This window comes from Vanellus vanellus (assembly GCF_965231255.1).
Source record: "Vanellus vanellus genome assembly, chromosome: 19".
Taxonomy (NCBI): Eukaryota; Metazoa; Chordata; class Aves; order Charadriiformes; family Charadriidae; genus Vanellus; species Vanellus vanellus.
This window is the reverse complement of record NC_138924.1, coordinates 3694664-3708746: the sequence shown is the minus strand read 5'-3', so window position 1 is coordinate 3708746 and position 14083 is coordinate 3694664. Positions and strand designations below refer to the sequence as shown.

At 48.7% G+C, this 14083-nt stretch overlaps 1 protein-coding gene across 1 annotated transcript in view; it reads left to right on the top strand.

The window, feature by feature from the left end:
- The window catches only part of CLIP2 (CAP-Gly domain containing linker protein 2), a gene marked incomplete at its 5' end in the record, with an annotated part of 63084 nt that overhangs the window by 19013 nt on the left and 29988 nt on the right, over positions 1-14083 (top strand). Inside the window, one exon of the mRNA XM_082493170.1 lies at positions 3253-3791. Coding sequence (XP_082349296.1) covers positions 3253-3791 — 539 coding nt within the window. The remainder of the gene's footprint in view (positions 1-3252; positions 3792-14083) is intronic.

Here is a 14083-nt window from a genome sequence, read left to right as displayed (position 1 = left end):
CGGCTGTTCTGCTTGGCACGTTGCACATATCTGTCGCAAACACGTCAGCGGCATGAGATCTGTGTGTTGCGGCACTCTGCCGAGCATGAAACCAGGATGTAAGTTGTGTTTCTAATTTAATTTTTTTTTTTTTTCCTCATACCCATGAAAGGAGAGTTATACGTACCACAGACGACGTTGGTGTTAAAACCCTGTAGTCAACTCTGGTTATTAAACTGAAAGAGTCTTTTTAAAGTGTAACTTGTTGGTTCCTAATCCAACTGCTTTACTGTCTTGAGCTAGTAAGACTGAAATGAAAATGATGGCCTTATTTTCTGCTTATGGTTGTCTTTATGATTCACAGGGATGGAACCCTGTTTTCTCTTCCCCCCCCCCCTTTTTTTATTTAAAGTCTTTTCTAAAGCTCAAAATCTCTAAGCATCCTTATAGTCTTTTGTTTTCCAGTCTTTAAGGTGAAACTAGCTCTTGGATGTAATGCCATACCCCTAATGGAGCTCCTTTTGAGGTAGGCTTTTACAAGAGTGAGGGTAACACGAGCTTGAAAGTCGGGCATTTTCCCCCCCCAAAAACCCCAACTAGTTAATGAAGGCGTGAGGCTGAGGAAGCAGGGCCCAAAGGCCGAGAGAAGGCAGCTCAGGGACTGCGGCACGTCCCTCTCTCCTGGTGAGCTGGCTGAGCTTTGCTGGGAGTGCCGCGGACTCGCTTGCTGCTGACCTTTTCGGTTGGGAACAGCCTTTCTGCTACTGCGCTTTCTGTACCCATCGTGGGATGGGCCTCTTACACGCCCCGTTTGGTTAACTTTCCCAATCCAGCTCCAGCCCAAGCCTAGTGAGCAGGTTGGAGGCGATTCTGATCATAAGAGGAGTTCGTACGATCGTACCTCAACTGCTGCTCTGCCCCAGGCCAGGCCGGGTTCGGACCAGGCAGAGCTACTGCTGTCTTCCGGGAGCCACAAACAAACCAACCGGTGCAGTTGTGCCATAGGGATTTGCAAGAGTGTCGACTCTGGAGTCTAATGAGAACCAAAGCGTCAATTTTAATCCCTCTTAATGCAGCTGGTTTAGCAGAAACTGTGGATTCTTTATACTACCACTGGAGCACTCCTGCTTTTTTCTTTCCCCTGACATTAGACCTTTAGCAAAGCTTTGAAGTATCTTGGTTTGAGAGCTTCTTCAGGCTTTCTAGAAGCTGAGCGTGATCTGTCAGGCCCATTTCTTCTGAAAGAGCTCTAGAAATGGTGCAGGCTGAGCAGTAGTGATGGCTGAGGCTGAACGAGTTTCGCAGTTCATTTCAGATAAGCACTCAAGTTTGGCTTGTCTCTGCAGCTGCTCAGACTTTCTCTGTCAGCCTTGTCTGGTAGCACATAAAAATTTCATCCTGCATGTGTTTTTAGGATTTTTTCTGGTTGGTGGCACCCGGAAATTTCAGCTTGAAGTTTGGCCGAAGAGTGCAGATAGCTTTCATTGAGCGCAGGGGATGTGGGACCAAGTCTCATGCATATACACCCTACTTCAAGCACACCTCAGTGCTACCCAGAGCTGAGGATGACTGAAGGTTCAGGGTGTATGACTTGCTGGATCTTATTTCACAGAATGGTGAAGGGTTGGAATGGCCCTCTGGAGCTCCCCCATCCCACCCCCCACCAGAGCAGGGGCACCTCCAGCAGTGGCACAGGACACGTCCAGGCAGGTTTGGAATGGCTCCAGAGTGGGAGACTCCCCCCCCCTCTCTGGGCAGCTGTGCCAGTGCTCTGCCGCCCGCACGGGAGAGAAGTCCCTCCTCAGGCTGAGATGGAACTCCCTATGGTGATGTTTGTGCCCGTTCCCTCTTGTCCTGTCACTGGGCACCACTGGAAAAAGACTGTTCCCATCCCCCCGGCACCCTCCCTTGAAGGATTTATAAGCATTGATAAGATCCCCCCTCAATCTTCTCTTCTCCAGACTGAACAGCCCCATGTCCCTCAGCCTTTCCTCATAAGAGAGATGCTCCAGTGCCCTCATCATCTTTGTAGCCCTTTGCTGGACCCTCTTCAGCAGTTCCCTGTCCTTCTTGAGCTGGGGAGCCCCGAACTGGGCTTATTTTGCAAGTTTATTTCCCCAATCTCTTGTGTGGTTTCTCTTAGGGCTTTACTTAACCTCTTGCTTTAACCTTCAGAGAGTTTTAATGAAGTCCATATGCCCTTATCTTTCTCTCCCCTGGGGCCTGGGCTGAAAGCTTGCGATAGGAGCTTGACACTGGGGTCAGCAAGAGTGGGGTCACTGCTAACTCGTTTGCTCGGGTTGTCTTTGCTCCCCTTCAGGCGACAGTCGCGTGTTTAAGGGCCTCCTTGTGTATTACGGAGAGCTTGGCCCATCCAAGGGTGTGCTGGAGAGTGTGAGCGGGACAGTGAATTTCCAGCATCACCTGCACTTTTCCTTCTCCCAGCACAGCAAAGTGTTGCTGGAGGTCTGGATTCGGCTTGACGGGCTGATGCCGGAATATGAGCGTTCTTTGGAGGTTTTATCGAGTTCAGTGCACGGTGTGTCGGCCCATGGAGGGGTTCGTAGATGCTTCCTGTTTATAGCCATGCTGTTTATACTGGACGTACCCCAGGTGTCTGCTCACTGCTGGCTTCTGCTCCAGCAAAGGGCCCAGCAGCAGCTGGGAAACCTGAGTAATTTGCAAAGGCAGCTGCACGGTCCCATAGGAGCTATTAGTGCCCTTGGTGGGACTCTCAATGCTTGGGCTGACTGCCTGAATCCAGACACGTGGAGTTCTCATAGCACCAGGTACTAAAACATCAGTACCTCACTTATTTCATTTTTTATTTTTTTTTGGATGAAAGTATGACTTTGGCATCATTCTTCAAAGCAGCGTTGGTCTCCTTTTGATCTTCAAGCACCTACCACCCCTCCTGACTCTTTGAGCTTATTCACATTAGTGCTGCCATGCAAAATACCCTCCGGTGCTGTGCCGGGACTGGGGGTAAGTGGGTATTATGAAGGGGGATGAAGACATAGGATTGGTTCTTTATGTTGTGTGCAAGACCTGCAGAAACTGGGCAGCGTACAGGGATTTCGGTGGAGATTGCTTTCCTGCCAATGAAGATGTGTAAGTAATGGGGTCGCTCAGCTCTGAACCTTCACCTAGTGTAAACCTGCAACCCAAGTCATGGTCCCAGATGTTTCTTTTTTGTAAATACCCTTTTCTGGTGTTTTGGCTGCCTTCTAGGATTTCTCCTCATACCAAAACCTCTTTTCCCTTGATTCACAGGCTCGCCTTTACACAAGCAGGGTACCACCTCCACCGCCAGCGCCGAGAAGTCGGGTTCAAAGGTTGCCGAGGTGGGCGATGATTTCCTGGGAGACTTTGTGGTGGGCGAACGTGTCTGGGTAAATGGAGTGAAGCCAGGTGTGATCCAGTATCTTGGGGAGACGCAGTTTGCTCCAGGCCAGTGGGCAGGGGTCGTTCTGGATGACCCGGTGGGTAAGAATGATGGCTCTGTCGGTGGAGTACGTTATTTTGAATGCCAGCCGCTGCAAGGGATTTTTACGCGACCGTCCAAGCTGACGCGGCAGCCGGTGGCTGAGGGCTCGGGAAGCGACGCCCCCTCCGTGGACTCCTTGACGGCTCAGAACTTGTCACTGCACTCGGGGACAGCCACACCACCTCTCTCCACTCGCGTCATCCCCCTGCGGGAGAGCGTCCTCAACAGTGCCATGAAGACGGGGAACGAGTCCGGATCTAACCTCTCGGACAGTGGGTCTGTGAAAAAAGGGGAGAAGGACTTACGGCTTGGAGATCGTGTGCTGGTGAGTTGATTGCGGGGCCCTCCTAGAAAGGCAAAGGACAAGGATTTGTCCCCTCCCTAAGTGTTCCTGGTCAAGCTCGGGACAAGACAAAAGGAGGACAGAGTTGGTGGTGAGGTGTGGGATGGACTGTGGCCTTGGAAGGGGATGCCTGGACCAAGCAGGCATTGAACTTCTGCATTCACTGTTATTTGGGATGCTGTGTCTTCTCTCTTTCCACATCGACGCAAGAGAACATATTTTAGAGTGTTTCTTGTACTGGACAAGTCCTGAGCAGTAGAATGAGGTCAGAGAGGCCAATTGAAATGTGGGAGGGAAACAGGAGAAAAATCATTGATGATTATTTTCTAATCCAGTGGTACTCCCCATAATGGTGTGTATAAGGGTTTTCGAGGAACTTGTAACAGAGCGTCTCGTTGCATGTGGTCGTACATATTCTGCAAGTATATGTAAAGACTCTCTCCCAGCTGATCACTCGCCTCTTGGTGCTTCAGTTTTCCTATGTTGGAGATGACACTAACTCCTTTCCTGTACAGAAAGGAACTTGCAATTATTTTTGTAAAAGGGTGGGACTTCAGGGGAGATCACTGTTCTGGTGGATGGGTTTTTCACATCTGATTTCTGCTGTTGTTTTCATTATCTAGACTAGAGTACCTGATGACCCTAAACCAAAATGCCACACGTGTGCTAAAAGTGGCTTACTGGAAGTTTGCCATCAAGCTCGTCACCATTTGTGTCCTAGCAAAGGAGTAGTGCTTTCAGTGGAGGTTTAGAAGAAAAAGAAACATATCAAAACATGGGAAAACTGAGTTTAGTTTTGCAGTTCTGTATGAGAGTTTAGTTTTTGTTTAGCGTGTGTGATGCATACTGTGATATCAAATATTGGAAGAGCCAAGCATTTGAGGACGGATCTGTTGCGACTGCATCCCCAGTAATATCCCTGGATCTAAAAGATAAAGGTGACTCTGGCCGACAGCGATGACAGGTCGGTCTTTGCGCATCCTGGACAATCTGGCTCCCATTTAAAGTTAGCTGTGTAGCGTTTCCTTCTTGGGGCACCTGGTTCCAATACCAATAGTGGTGGTAGGGGAAGTGTAGACAGACTTGCCATCTGGTTAATAACGGCTTTGGTAGAACGTGGCTCCGCAGCCGATGTGAGCCAGGAGTGTGTGCAGGGTGGGGGGCTGCAAGAGGCAGCCTCAAATGGCCTTTGTGGTCTCAGAGAGTGAGTTTTTCTGCTGGCCGTAGCAGCAACCCTGGGCAGGCTGGGGCTCAAGCTGATGGGGTTGGTTCCTTTCCTCTCTGCTGTCCCATGGGGACCATGGGCAGCCTGGTCCGTGTCAGAGCAGCCCTAGGCTGGGGAGCACTGAGAGGCTGTGACAGACCGTGAGCATCTTCTGAGTCAAAATTTCACATGCCCCAACCAGCTCTGACGATTTTGGGACCTATTGTGTCCAAATGTCAGGCATCTCTGGCATTGCAAGTACACTTTTGAAGCTAGCAGTGCGCTTGCACACCAAAATGCTGTTGGGTTGTCCAATAGTTTTCACTTTATTTAAATAAAGTTTAAGACTGTTTTAAGTTTGTTCATTTTCAAAGGAAAAAAAAAAGTGAAGATGGGTTCTGCTTGTGCCCACTGGATGTGACACTTAGTAAATCTGGGGTGAACATGTGGGCTCATAGTCCTAGCTGTAGAGGTGAGAAAGTTTTATATTCTTAGATTTTGCCCAAAATGTGCATTGCATTCTGTATCGCAGCAGGAGCTGACAACTGCTCGAGGGTTTGCTTGTCTGTCGTCCTCCTGAGTTCACCAGAGTCTGCCTCTCTTCCCTCCCCATCCCCGCTGTCAGCAGAGCTGCTGCTGGTCCCGGGGCAGGGGTGGGCAGGGGGAGGTGGCAGAGACCTTCTCTGTGTACACACGCACCGATGCTTCGTGTTGGTGTGTTAAAGCAGCCACACATGGGGGGAAAAATGAACCTGGGGAGTCTGTCCTCCTTCGAGTTTATTTGTTTGCTCCCGTTTTCCCCTCTGCCTGTTGCAGGCAGTGGGGAGAGCAATTAGGTGGGAACTTCCCATTTTAGGAGCAGCAGTTGGAGAAGGTAAAGTGCAAAATACAAAATCTGTGGTGAACTTAGCTCTGTTCTTTCTGAACCAGCCAGGCAATGGAATAGCGTTCTCCAGACTTAGTAGTTTAACTCCTCTCCTCTCCTGACCGTGAGCTCACCGAGGCAGGGTCAGTCCACTCAAGATTCCGCTTACCGCAGTGAGGCCCGCGCAGATTGAGATTTCGGCGTACCTGTGCAACACAAGCTGTTAGCATCTCTCCCCTTGGCTTCTGTTGAGTTGGTTTTGGGGGTGGTTTTGGTTTTGTTGTTTTTTTTTTTTTTGTTTGTTTGTTTTTGTTGTTTGTTTTTTTTATTGTTGTTGCTTGGTTGATTTTAATGAAGGTGCATCCTTAAAAGCCCTCCCTCCCTGCCTGCTGATTGATCCACCCCGGATATTACAAGGTAAAATTTGTTAGTGTAATAAATAGTTCCAAAAGAGTGGATTTGGAACAAGCTCAGCATCTCAGTGGCTCTAGCAGGACTGCTCAGCTTAAAGAAACATCAGGAATTGTTTGCATGCAGTAGTAGAGGTCCAGGAAAAGAAAAGCTAAGGACAACAAGAAGAAATAATTTGCTGTTATGGTTCAGTAACACGTGCTTGGCTTGGCAGATGGCTTTTCTTTTTTTTAGTAATGGAGTTGTCAGCTAATCATGTTTGGTGTTTGAATACATAAACAGTAATTCTGGGGTAACCTGAGTTGCCTCGAATTCCCTGAGTAAATCTTTGCTCTCGTCCTCTATGGATTGGTACAGTTTTAGTTGTTTTTGTTACTCTTAGCCCGTGCTTTTCTGAAAGATTATCTTTTTATTTGAGCAGGGCTTTTAGGCAGATGGGATCCACCAAAGGCTTTTCAAGGGAGGGAGGACCCGTGTTTTCTGTAATTGCTCAATGGATGAAGCACACGGTTGCAGGGGTCCCTTCCAGGTCTGTAAGACGGACACCTGACTGCTCTGCGTTCTGGTCGTTTCCTGCTAGTGGTTTTCTTTAACTTCATTACAGTCCATTATAGCTTGGAGACATTTTTTGCTTTTCAGTGGCTTTGTTCCTTTCTGACTGTAGCAGTTGTGAAAAGTGACTTTTAGCTTTCCATTAGAAGCTTTCCATTAGAAGAATTAGATAATATTTGCTTCTGGCACTTTCTAACTCGGACTTTTTCCTACAGATGCAAAAATTGCATTAGAGAGATGAAAAACCCACCCTAATATTGTAGAACTCATCTCTTGAAGTCTGGCAAATGAATGTGGAACAATTAACCTTTGCTTTAGTAAGAATAGAGCTTCCCAAAGTATGATAGTCTCTGCAGTGCTGCTGTTAATGTGAGGCTGGCTTGTTGCCTTTCTCCAGGGAAAGAATGGATGGAAATAGAGCAATGGAGCAACTGAGCATCTTCAGCTTGGGAGGAATCTCTGCTGTGTTTTTTGCCTAAGAAAATGTATTTTGCATGCTTTGGGGGGGGGGAGGCATTCTCAGCAGCTGAGCTCATTCCAGCCTAGATGTGATTGCTTTCTTAAGAATCATAGAATAGTTTGGATTGAAAGGGACCTTTAAAGGTCATCTAGTCCAACCTCCCCTGCAATGAGCAGGGACGTCTTCAACTAGATGAGGTTGCTCTAGAAGAAGGGTAGGAAGGTGGTGGCTGTTCTCTATACATCAGTCTAAATAAAAAATAATAAAAAAAAAAAATAAATTCCTCTTAATAGAGGTATTCTGCCCTTCAGCCATCCTTCGGTCTCCTGACTGGAATTGCACTCTTCAGCACTGAAATGTAGACTATTTAAAGGCCAGGTTATGTCCCAGGGGCTGGTTGACCCCATTGCTATGGGGTGTTGCCCCAGATACCCTTTGGATGGATTCTGGGTTTGTGGTTTTTTTTTTTTGCTAGAATTTGCAGGTGGCCAAGACCAGACTAGATGCTGGAGCAGCAGAAGCGGCGCTAGCAGGGAGATCCCAACAGAGCTGATGGACGGGCAGGACTGCCGCGGCGGGCTGGGCTAGGCTGGTGGAGTAGACTCTGGGCTCCCCCCTGAGCGTGTGGTTTTAATAATAATTTTCTCCATTGTACCCTGCAAAGTGTTTTTTGCCTGCGGTGTGTTGCAACCTCTGGCTCCTGGCAAATGACAGAAAATTATCGTGTATAAGCTAATCACGTCCTTTTCTTTAGCATCCCCCCTGCACGCCCCCACCCCAGCCCTGCTCTGCCAGCCTGAAGCTGCGGAAAGCCGTTAACCACCTGAGTGGAAAATCACTTCCATTAGAAGCCTCCCCCGGCGAGGAGAATTGCAGCCTAAGCCCTTCTCCTTGGGCAGAGACGACTGCTTGCTCTGCCGCTGCCGGCTCGCTTTGAGCTATTCCGGTGCCTGAGACGGAAGCCTTGCCGCTGCGAAGGCACGTGAGGTGTCACGAAGGAAGGATTCCTCCTCTTTCTTTTCCTCGTTAACTGTCAGAGCTCTCCTGGCTCGCTGGGGTCTCAGAGGGGCAGCAATGCTCCTGTATGGGCTTTACAGACACACAATCACAACACCTGTTTCCTTATTGCAAACCAGGCAGCAAAGAAGAAAGGATCCTCTTCTGTAGTTCTACCAAGGTAGGATTTTCGGGGAAAGTTATTTTTATTATTTCACTGCCTGCTGAAAGCCTGCAACGGTCCGTAAGGAGACCAGCGCTTGCTGTTTCACTACTGGAGAACGTAGCAGTACGGCAGAGCCCCGAGACCTTGCCCAGGAGCGTAGCAAGGATGGAGCTCCATCCCTATGGAGGTTTGTGACAGGCAGTGGGAAGTGCAGCCTTCTCCTTGTTTGCAGGATTTAAGAGACAGGGAAATATCCAGGTCTCCTAGTCCAGACTCTTTCCTCACCGTAGATCGTCGCCCTGGTGTGGTGTGAAACACGGCGGCGTGACCGCTGCTCCCGCAGGAGCAAGCGCTCGCTGTCAGTGCGGTGAAACTGAGGAAATAAATAGCCTGAAGCAACTGCCCCGCTGCCGCATTAACCCTTGGAGGCTTTTTGTGCACGCACCCACCCTCCTGCCCATTCATTTGGGCCGATGCGTTGGGCAGTCCTGGTCTTCTGTGTGCAAGATCTGTCATTAAATAGGAGTTGTAAGTGGCTTGTGGTGGAGCAAAATGTATTATTAACGTGGGCGGACTTTGTATCAGAGCGAGCCTCTGGAGGGGATGCTGTAATTCCAGGCTTTCCTCTTACACCACATCCCGAGGATGTTATTTTCTCACTGGTGCCTGAAAGATAAATGTGCCCAAATGTCTTGCGTCAGCAGCGCTGCCAGACTCGTCCCCGGGCAATGCTGAGTTGGGCTATATGGGGATGGGAAGGCACAAAGATAAGCGGTTGAATTAAAAGAAACTACAAAAATTCCTGTCACTTCACGCAGGGAGGACTGTCCTGTAATTCCTGCCTGTCTCTTCTTCCCCTCGCCCTCAAAGCCCGTTCTGGCGTTCGCGGATGGCATAGCGACTATCCGGTCAGGTGAAACTGCTGACGGTCGAATGCCACCTGAAGGAAGTTGCATTTACGGACAAACCTGACCGCAAGCCAGATCTCCACCTTACCACCAGCTGGCTGACCGCTGTGCCCGGCTGTCAGTGGGGACGCAGCCCCAGTAAGCCGTGGGATGCATTTCCCATAGGTGCGCGCGTTCACCCCTTGTCCTTACAGATCATCATTTCATGCGATCTGTTACGGCTGGACCCAAACATCCACGCTGCTGCAAAAATCTATAAATCGAGTCTTGTACGATAATCTGCTGCCGTCAGCGCTTGGAAGAGCTAAATCGCCTCGATGCTCGGAAGGGCGCGTGAGCTAAATCATGTGCGGTGGGAAACGCGGCTTCTACCACGCTCAGCTCAGGTAGAAATACGCTGCTTGTTGGGTGGATGAGTGTGAGGGGGGGAGGGGAAAACCCTCGTGTCCCCAAAGGAGAGGATGCCTGCTTCAGTCCACGTGCTGGCTGCAGCCTGCGGCTCCGACTGGAACAAGCAGCACTTGTCCGAAAAAGGTAAGCTCCTATTTCTTGGTAGTATCATCCCATAACAGTGCGGAGAGTAAGCTTATGTGCTGCACGTTAAAAGTAGTTAGAAGTCCTCAGAGTAAAAGTGTCTGTTTCTGCCCTTTCCCCACCGTCCCTTTCCTTTCTCGTCCACAGGCGAAGCAGTAGGAGAGTTTCAGGGCTCCGCCGGGACCCAGCGTGAGGCACGGGAAGCCCGCGGAGGCGGCATGGCAGTGTGCCGCACTTGGGCGGTTACTCTTCCCACCTCCACCCGCTGCTCAGCGGCACTGTCTTGTGGAAATGTTTTGGAAAGCAGCTGAGAAAATACATATAGATGGGTAAATCGGAACGTTAAGCGGAGAGCACAGCATCATCTCCTGGTTTCCGCCTGGGGAAATGCCCAAACAGGGGTCTGCAACCACCGCTGGCCCCTGAACCGTGCGTGCCATAGTGGGGAACAGTCCCTGTTGGTCTGAACGAATTCTATTTGTCTTTTCTCCTTGAGCAGTATTGGAGCGTATCGCAAGCTGTGCGTTGCCCACACGCCCTGGGCTGAGGACCGCGTAGGAGGTTCTTGCCGAGAGCGAGAAACTGCTGTGGGGGGAGCAGGGAGGACGTAAGGGGACGAGAGCAAACACAGGCTGGAGGGAGTCTGACTTGCAGCAGCCGGATTGAGATATGGCCTGGTGCTAGTTTGGTAAATTGTTTAAATGATCTATTAGCAGCTCTGGTGAAGACGGTGTCTGGAAGGATTAGCATCATTGTCTTTTCAGCCCTGGGATACTGGTCTGAATCCAATTTTGTCGTTTTGATGAGAAAACCGTGGTAAAACACGTCAGCGATACTAGAGTTAGCAGGGGAGGCATGTGGATGTCCTACGAGCGCACATTGTCCTCTCTGACTCACCAGCTAGGACACGTCCGTAAAACGTTCCTGGCTTCATTTTGTTGTGAAGGTCAAGCCCAAGACTGTCTCTTGAGACTATTGGAGATCTTTCCTTGAGGAAAGGCCAGGTCAGGAAGATGGCCTTTAGTCAAAGGCACGAGAAGGGCATTGGAGCCGAGGCAGAGAACTTCAGTCTGGAGCAGAGGCGTGTGGCTCTGAGGCCGCTTGAATCCGGTTGGAGAGTGTGAACCACCATGAGTTTCTTGGAAGTTAATCGTAAGTGGTTTTACCTGAAGCAGAGAAACTGTTAGAACATTGATGCTGGTCAAAATACCATCCAAAACAAAAGATCCTATGTCACTGTGTCAATATTTTTTTGAGCTTCAAGAAAGAGCTATTTTTAGGTGCTTTTTGATTTTATTTTTTTTTTTTTTTCCAAAACCAACTATAACTAAAAAAAAAAAAAAACACTTTACTTTTGGTAAAATCCTATTCTCTTGGATATGAATAATCTCAGTAAGAGTTTTGGTGAAGTAACTATTAAAGGCTTCTCGGAAAAGCTTTGGGAGCTTTGTTCCTTTTTGAACAAAACCCGTCAACTCCAAAAGCCGTGGCCTGTCTGAACTGGTGGGGTGTAGCTGAGCTCGCTGGCAGCCCTGTTAGCTCTGGGCGGTCTGGTGCTTTAGCAAAAGGACGGGTTCCGTCTCAAGTCTGTCTCTGCTTCACTCCAGACACTCGGCAAGTGGAAGGTGTGATTGTGGCTCCGGTTACTGATGCGGACGAGTTTTCCATAGAGAAGCTCGTGGCACTGATGCTCATGGCAAGGCTGAGATGTTCGTGGGGTGGAAATGCTCTGGCGCGGTGATGGCAGTCGCGTTAGTGCAGTAGGAGCCATCCCTGCCCGGCTGTCCTTCATGCCTGGGTTGTGGAGCGTGGTGTCAAAGCTTGGCACGGGCAGGAGGGGCGGCTGTGAGCTGCCGTGAGTTACGCTGTGCAATTCCTACCCCCCTGCCTTTCACAGCTGCCTTCTGTCCTCCTTCCAAGGTGGTACCTCTGATTTATTGAAAGGTCTGATAGAAACAAACACTTCTCTTTTGACGAGGCTGTTTCATGCACAGATATGACCTGCCAGCTGGCTTTTTCCAAAACGCATTATTTATTTCAGCAGCATTAGCAGATTATCAGGGCTGAATAAATCTGCGTGTCTGAGTCGGATGAATTTTCTAGGCTCTACATCCATAAGAGTTTCTGTGTGCCTTGCCAAAAGACGGGAAGCTCAACAAGAGGGTCGAGTGCTGGCATGTGAGTGTGACAGCCCGATACTGGCTTGCGACGGTACTGCCCACCCTGTGGGGATGGGGGGAGCCCAGGCTGTCGGGGAGCAGATGTGTCCGTTCTGCCTTGGGGGAGAAGAGAACGCTCTATTTCATAGAAAAGACGACAGAATAATTAATGCTTGGAAAGAGAAAAGAAAATACATTGCTTGGGAAGCAGAGAATTACATTGCCTTTTGGGGGAGTGTTAGACCCAGTCTGCATTGGGCATCTTCACTGATGTATGGCTTTCGGGTAGGAGCGTGACCTGCTCTCTTACTGAGCAGTTCAGGTATTGGCGCAATTAGGCATGCGTATCAGTAGGGCTGGGTATCTTCTCTCCTGCTTGGAAACAGCTTTCTCAAAACAAGTAATATCTGTGGGGAGGCAGCTGAGCGGTGTTTGCGTGGACAGGATAGTGCCATCCTCTAGCAGAGGTCCCAGAATAGCCTGGTAAGAGTCACGCTGATGGAGGGAGCTCATCAGGTTTTTAAGGTGTTTACATGAGGCTCTGTGGGGTCAGAGAATCAGGTGGCTTGCTAAAGGAAATGTGGCTCAATATCTGTAATTAAAATTCAATAAAAATAAGATTGAGGGAGCTTACCAGCAATGATAAGGTCCTATAAATCACGTTAAGATGAATTACACCTATATTGAGTTCAGCTTGCAGCTAAAGAAATGTATTAGAATGGTATTGTATCATTGCATTAATATTAAGAGACTAAATCTGTACAAACTCAAATAAATCAAAAAGGGGCTAGGTAAAAAATTTTACCATGACTGTTCAAATCTGTAACGTGCCAAGTACCTAATACTGAGATTCAATCATCTTTTTGTTCCTGGACACAGTGTAGGACCAGAAAGCTTTCTTGTGATACTTATTCCTGCTGGCAATTATTTTCCTCCTTCCTATAGCAAAGAGAACAACATCAACAAAGGTCTTTCCGTAAGCAGCACTCTGAATCGCTAAGCAAGAGAAATTGCAGCGGACTAACTCGAGCTGTGTGCTGCCACGCAGCCTCCCAGGGCTCGAGGTAGGACCCAGGCTTCAGAGCTGTGTTCTCTAGTCCATTCAGGTGCAGTGATTTTTTAGGCTGGGAAAATTTTCTCCTTTGCATAAACAATTTTCAGGGACTCAGAATTGGTAAATCTGTAAATACACAAAATACACAAAACTGGAGAATTCAGTGTTATCACTTGTTTTCTGTGGGAGAATATTACTCTGTTGATAACCATTTATGTGAAACCTAACATTAAGAAAATTGATAACCGCCCGTCATGCAAGATAAAGCTGCAAATTTAATTTAGACTTATTTTTTAAGCTTTCTTCCTTGGACCTAGGCTTTAGCAGAGGTAGGCTGAAAAAGGTTTAATTCATATGCTGATTTACTTGAAATATGAACCTTTAAAACCACCCTCCTACTTTTCCGTCTTTCTTTTCTCAGCACAAGTATGTAAGTAGGAGCCCCTAGCGCAGAGGCAGCTGCTGCTCGGCGAAATGTGCTCTCATAGCAGTGATCAAAACACAGCTTCAAACGTTCCTGACTTATGCTCTCCTAGAGTCTACTCCGAACACTGGAAGCTTTAGGTGTACATATGGAGCAAAAGGCGTGATTTATTCTTATTTCTCCATGGAGAGAAAAAAAAATAAATCTGTGCTAGTGGCAGCCTAGCAGAGAGACGAGACCCTCTCCTGTGCAGCACGCTACCGCCGCGAATCGATGTGGGATGTGTAGGTAAAAGGGGAGGGTTTTTTTTTCCTGTACGAAACACTTCCACTTGGAGAGGTTTGCTGGGAGGGCTCTTCGCTCCATCCGAGCAAACCCTGCGTTGGGGATGAGCTGAGGAGTGATGAGTGCCTTCCTGGCTCAGCTTGTCCCTTTGATGGCCTGTCCCAGTGTTGCTCAGAAGTGCCAGCTGAAAGAGCACGGGACTGAAACCCCGTTAGTGCAGATCTTGGTTCTTTACAGAAGGCAGGTGTAAGTTGCG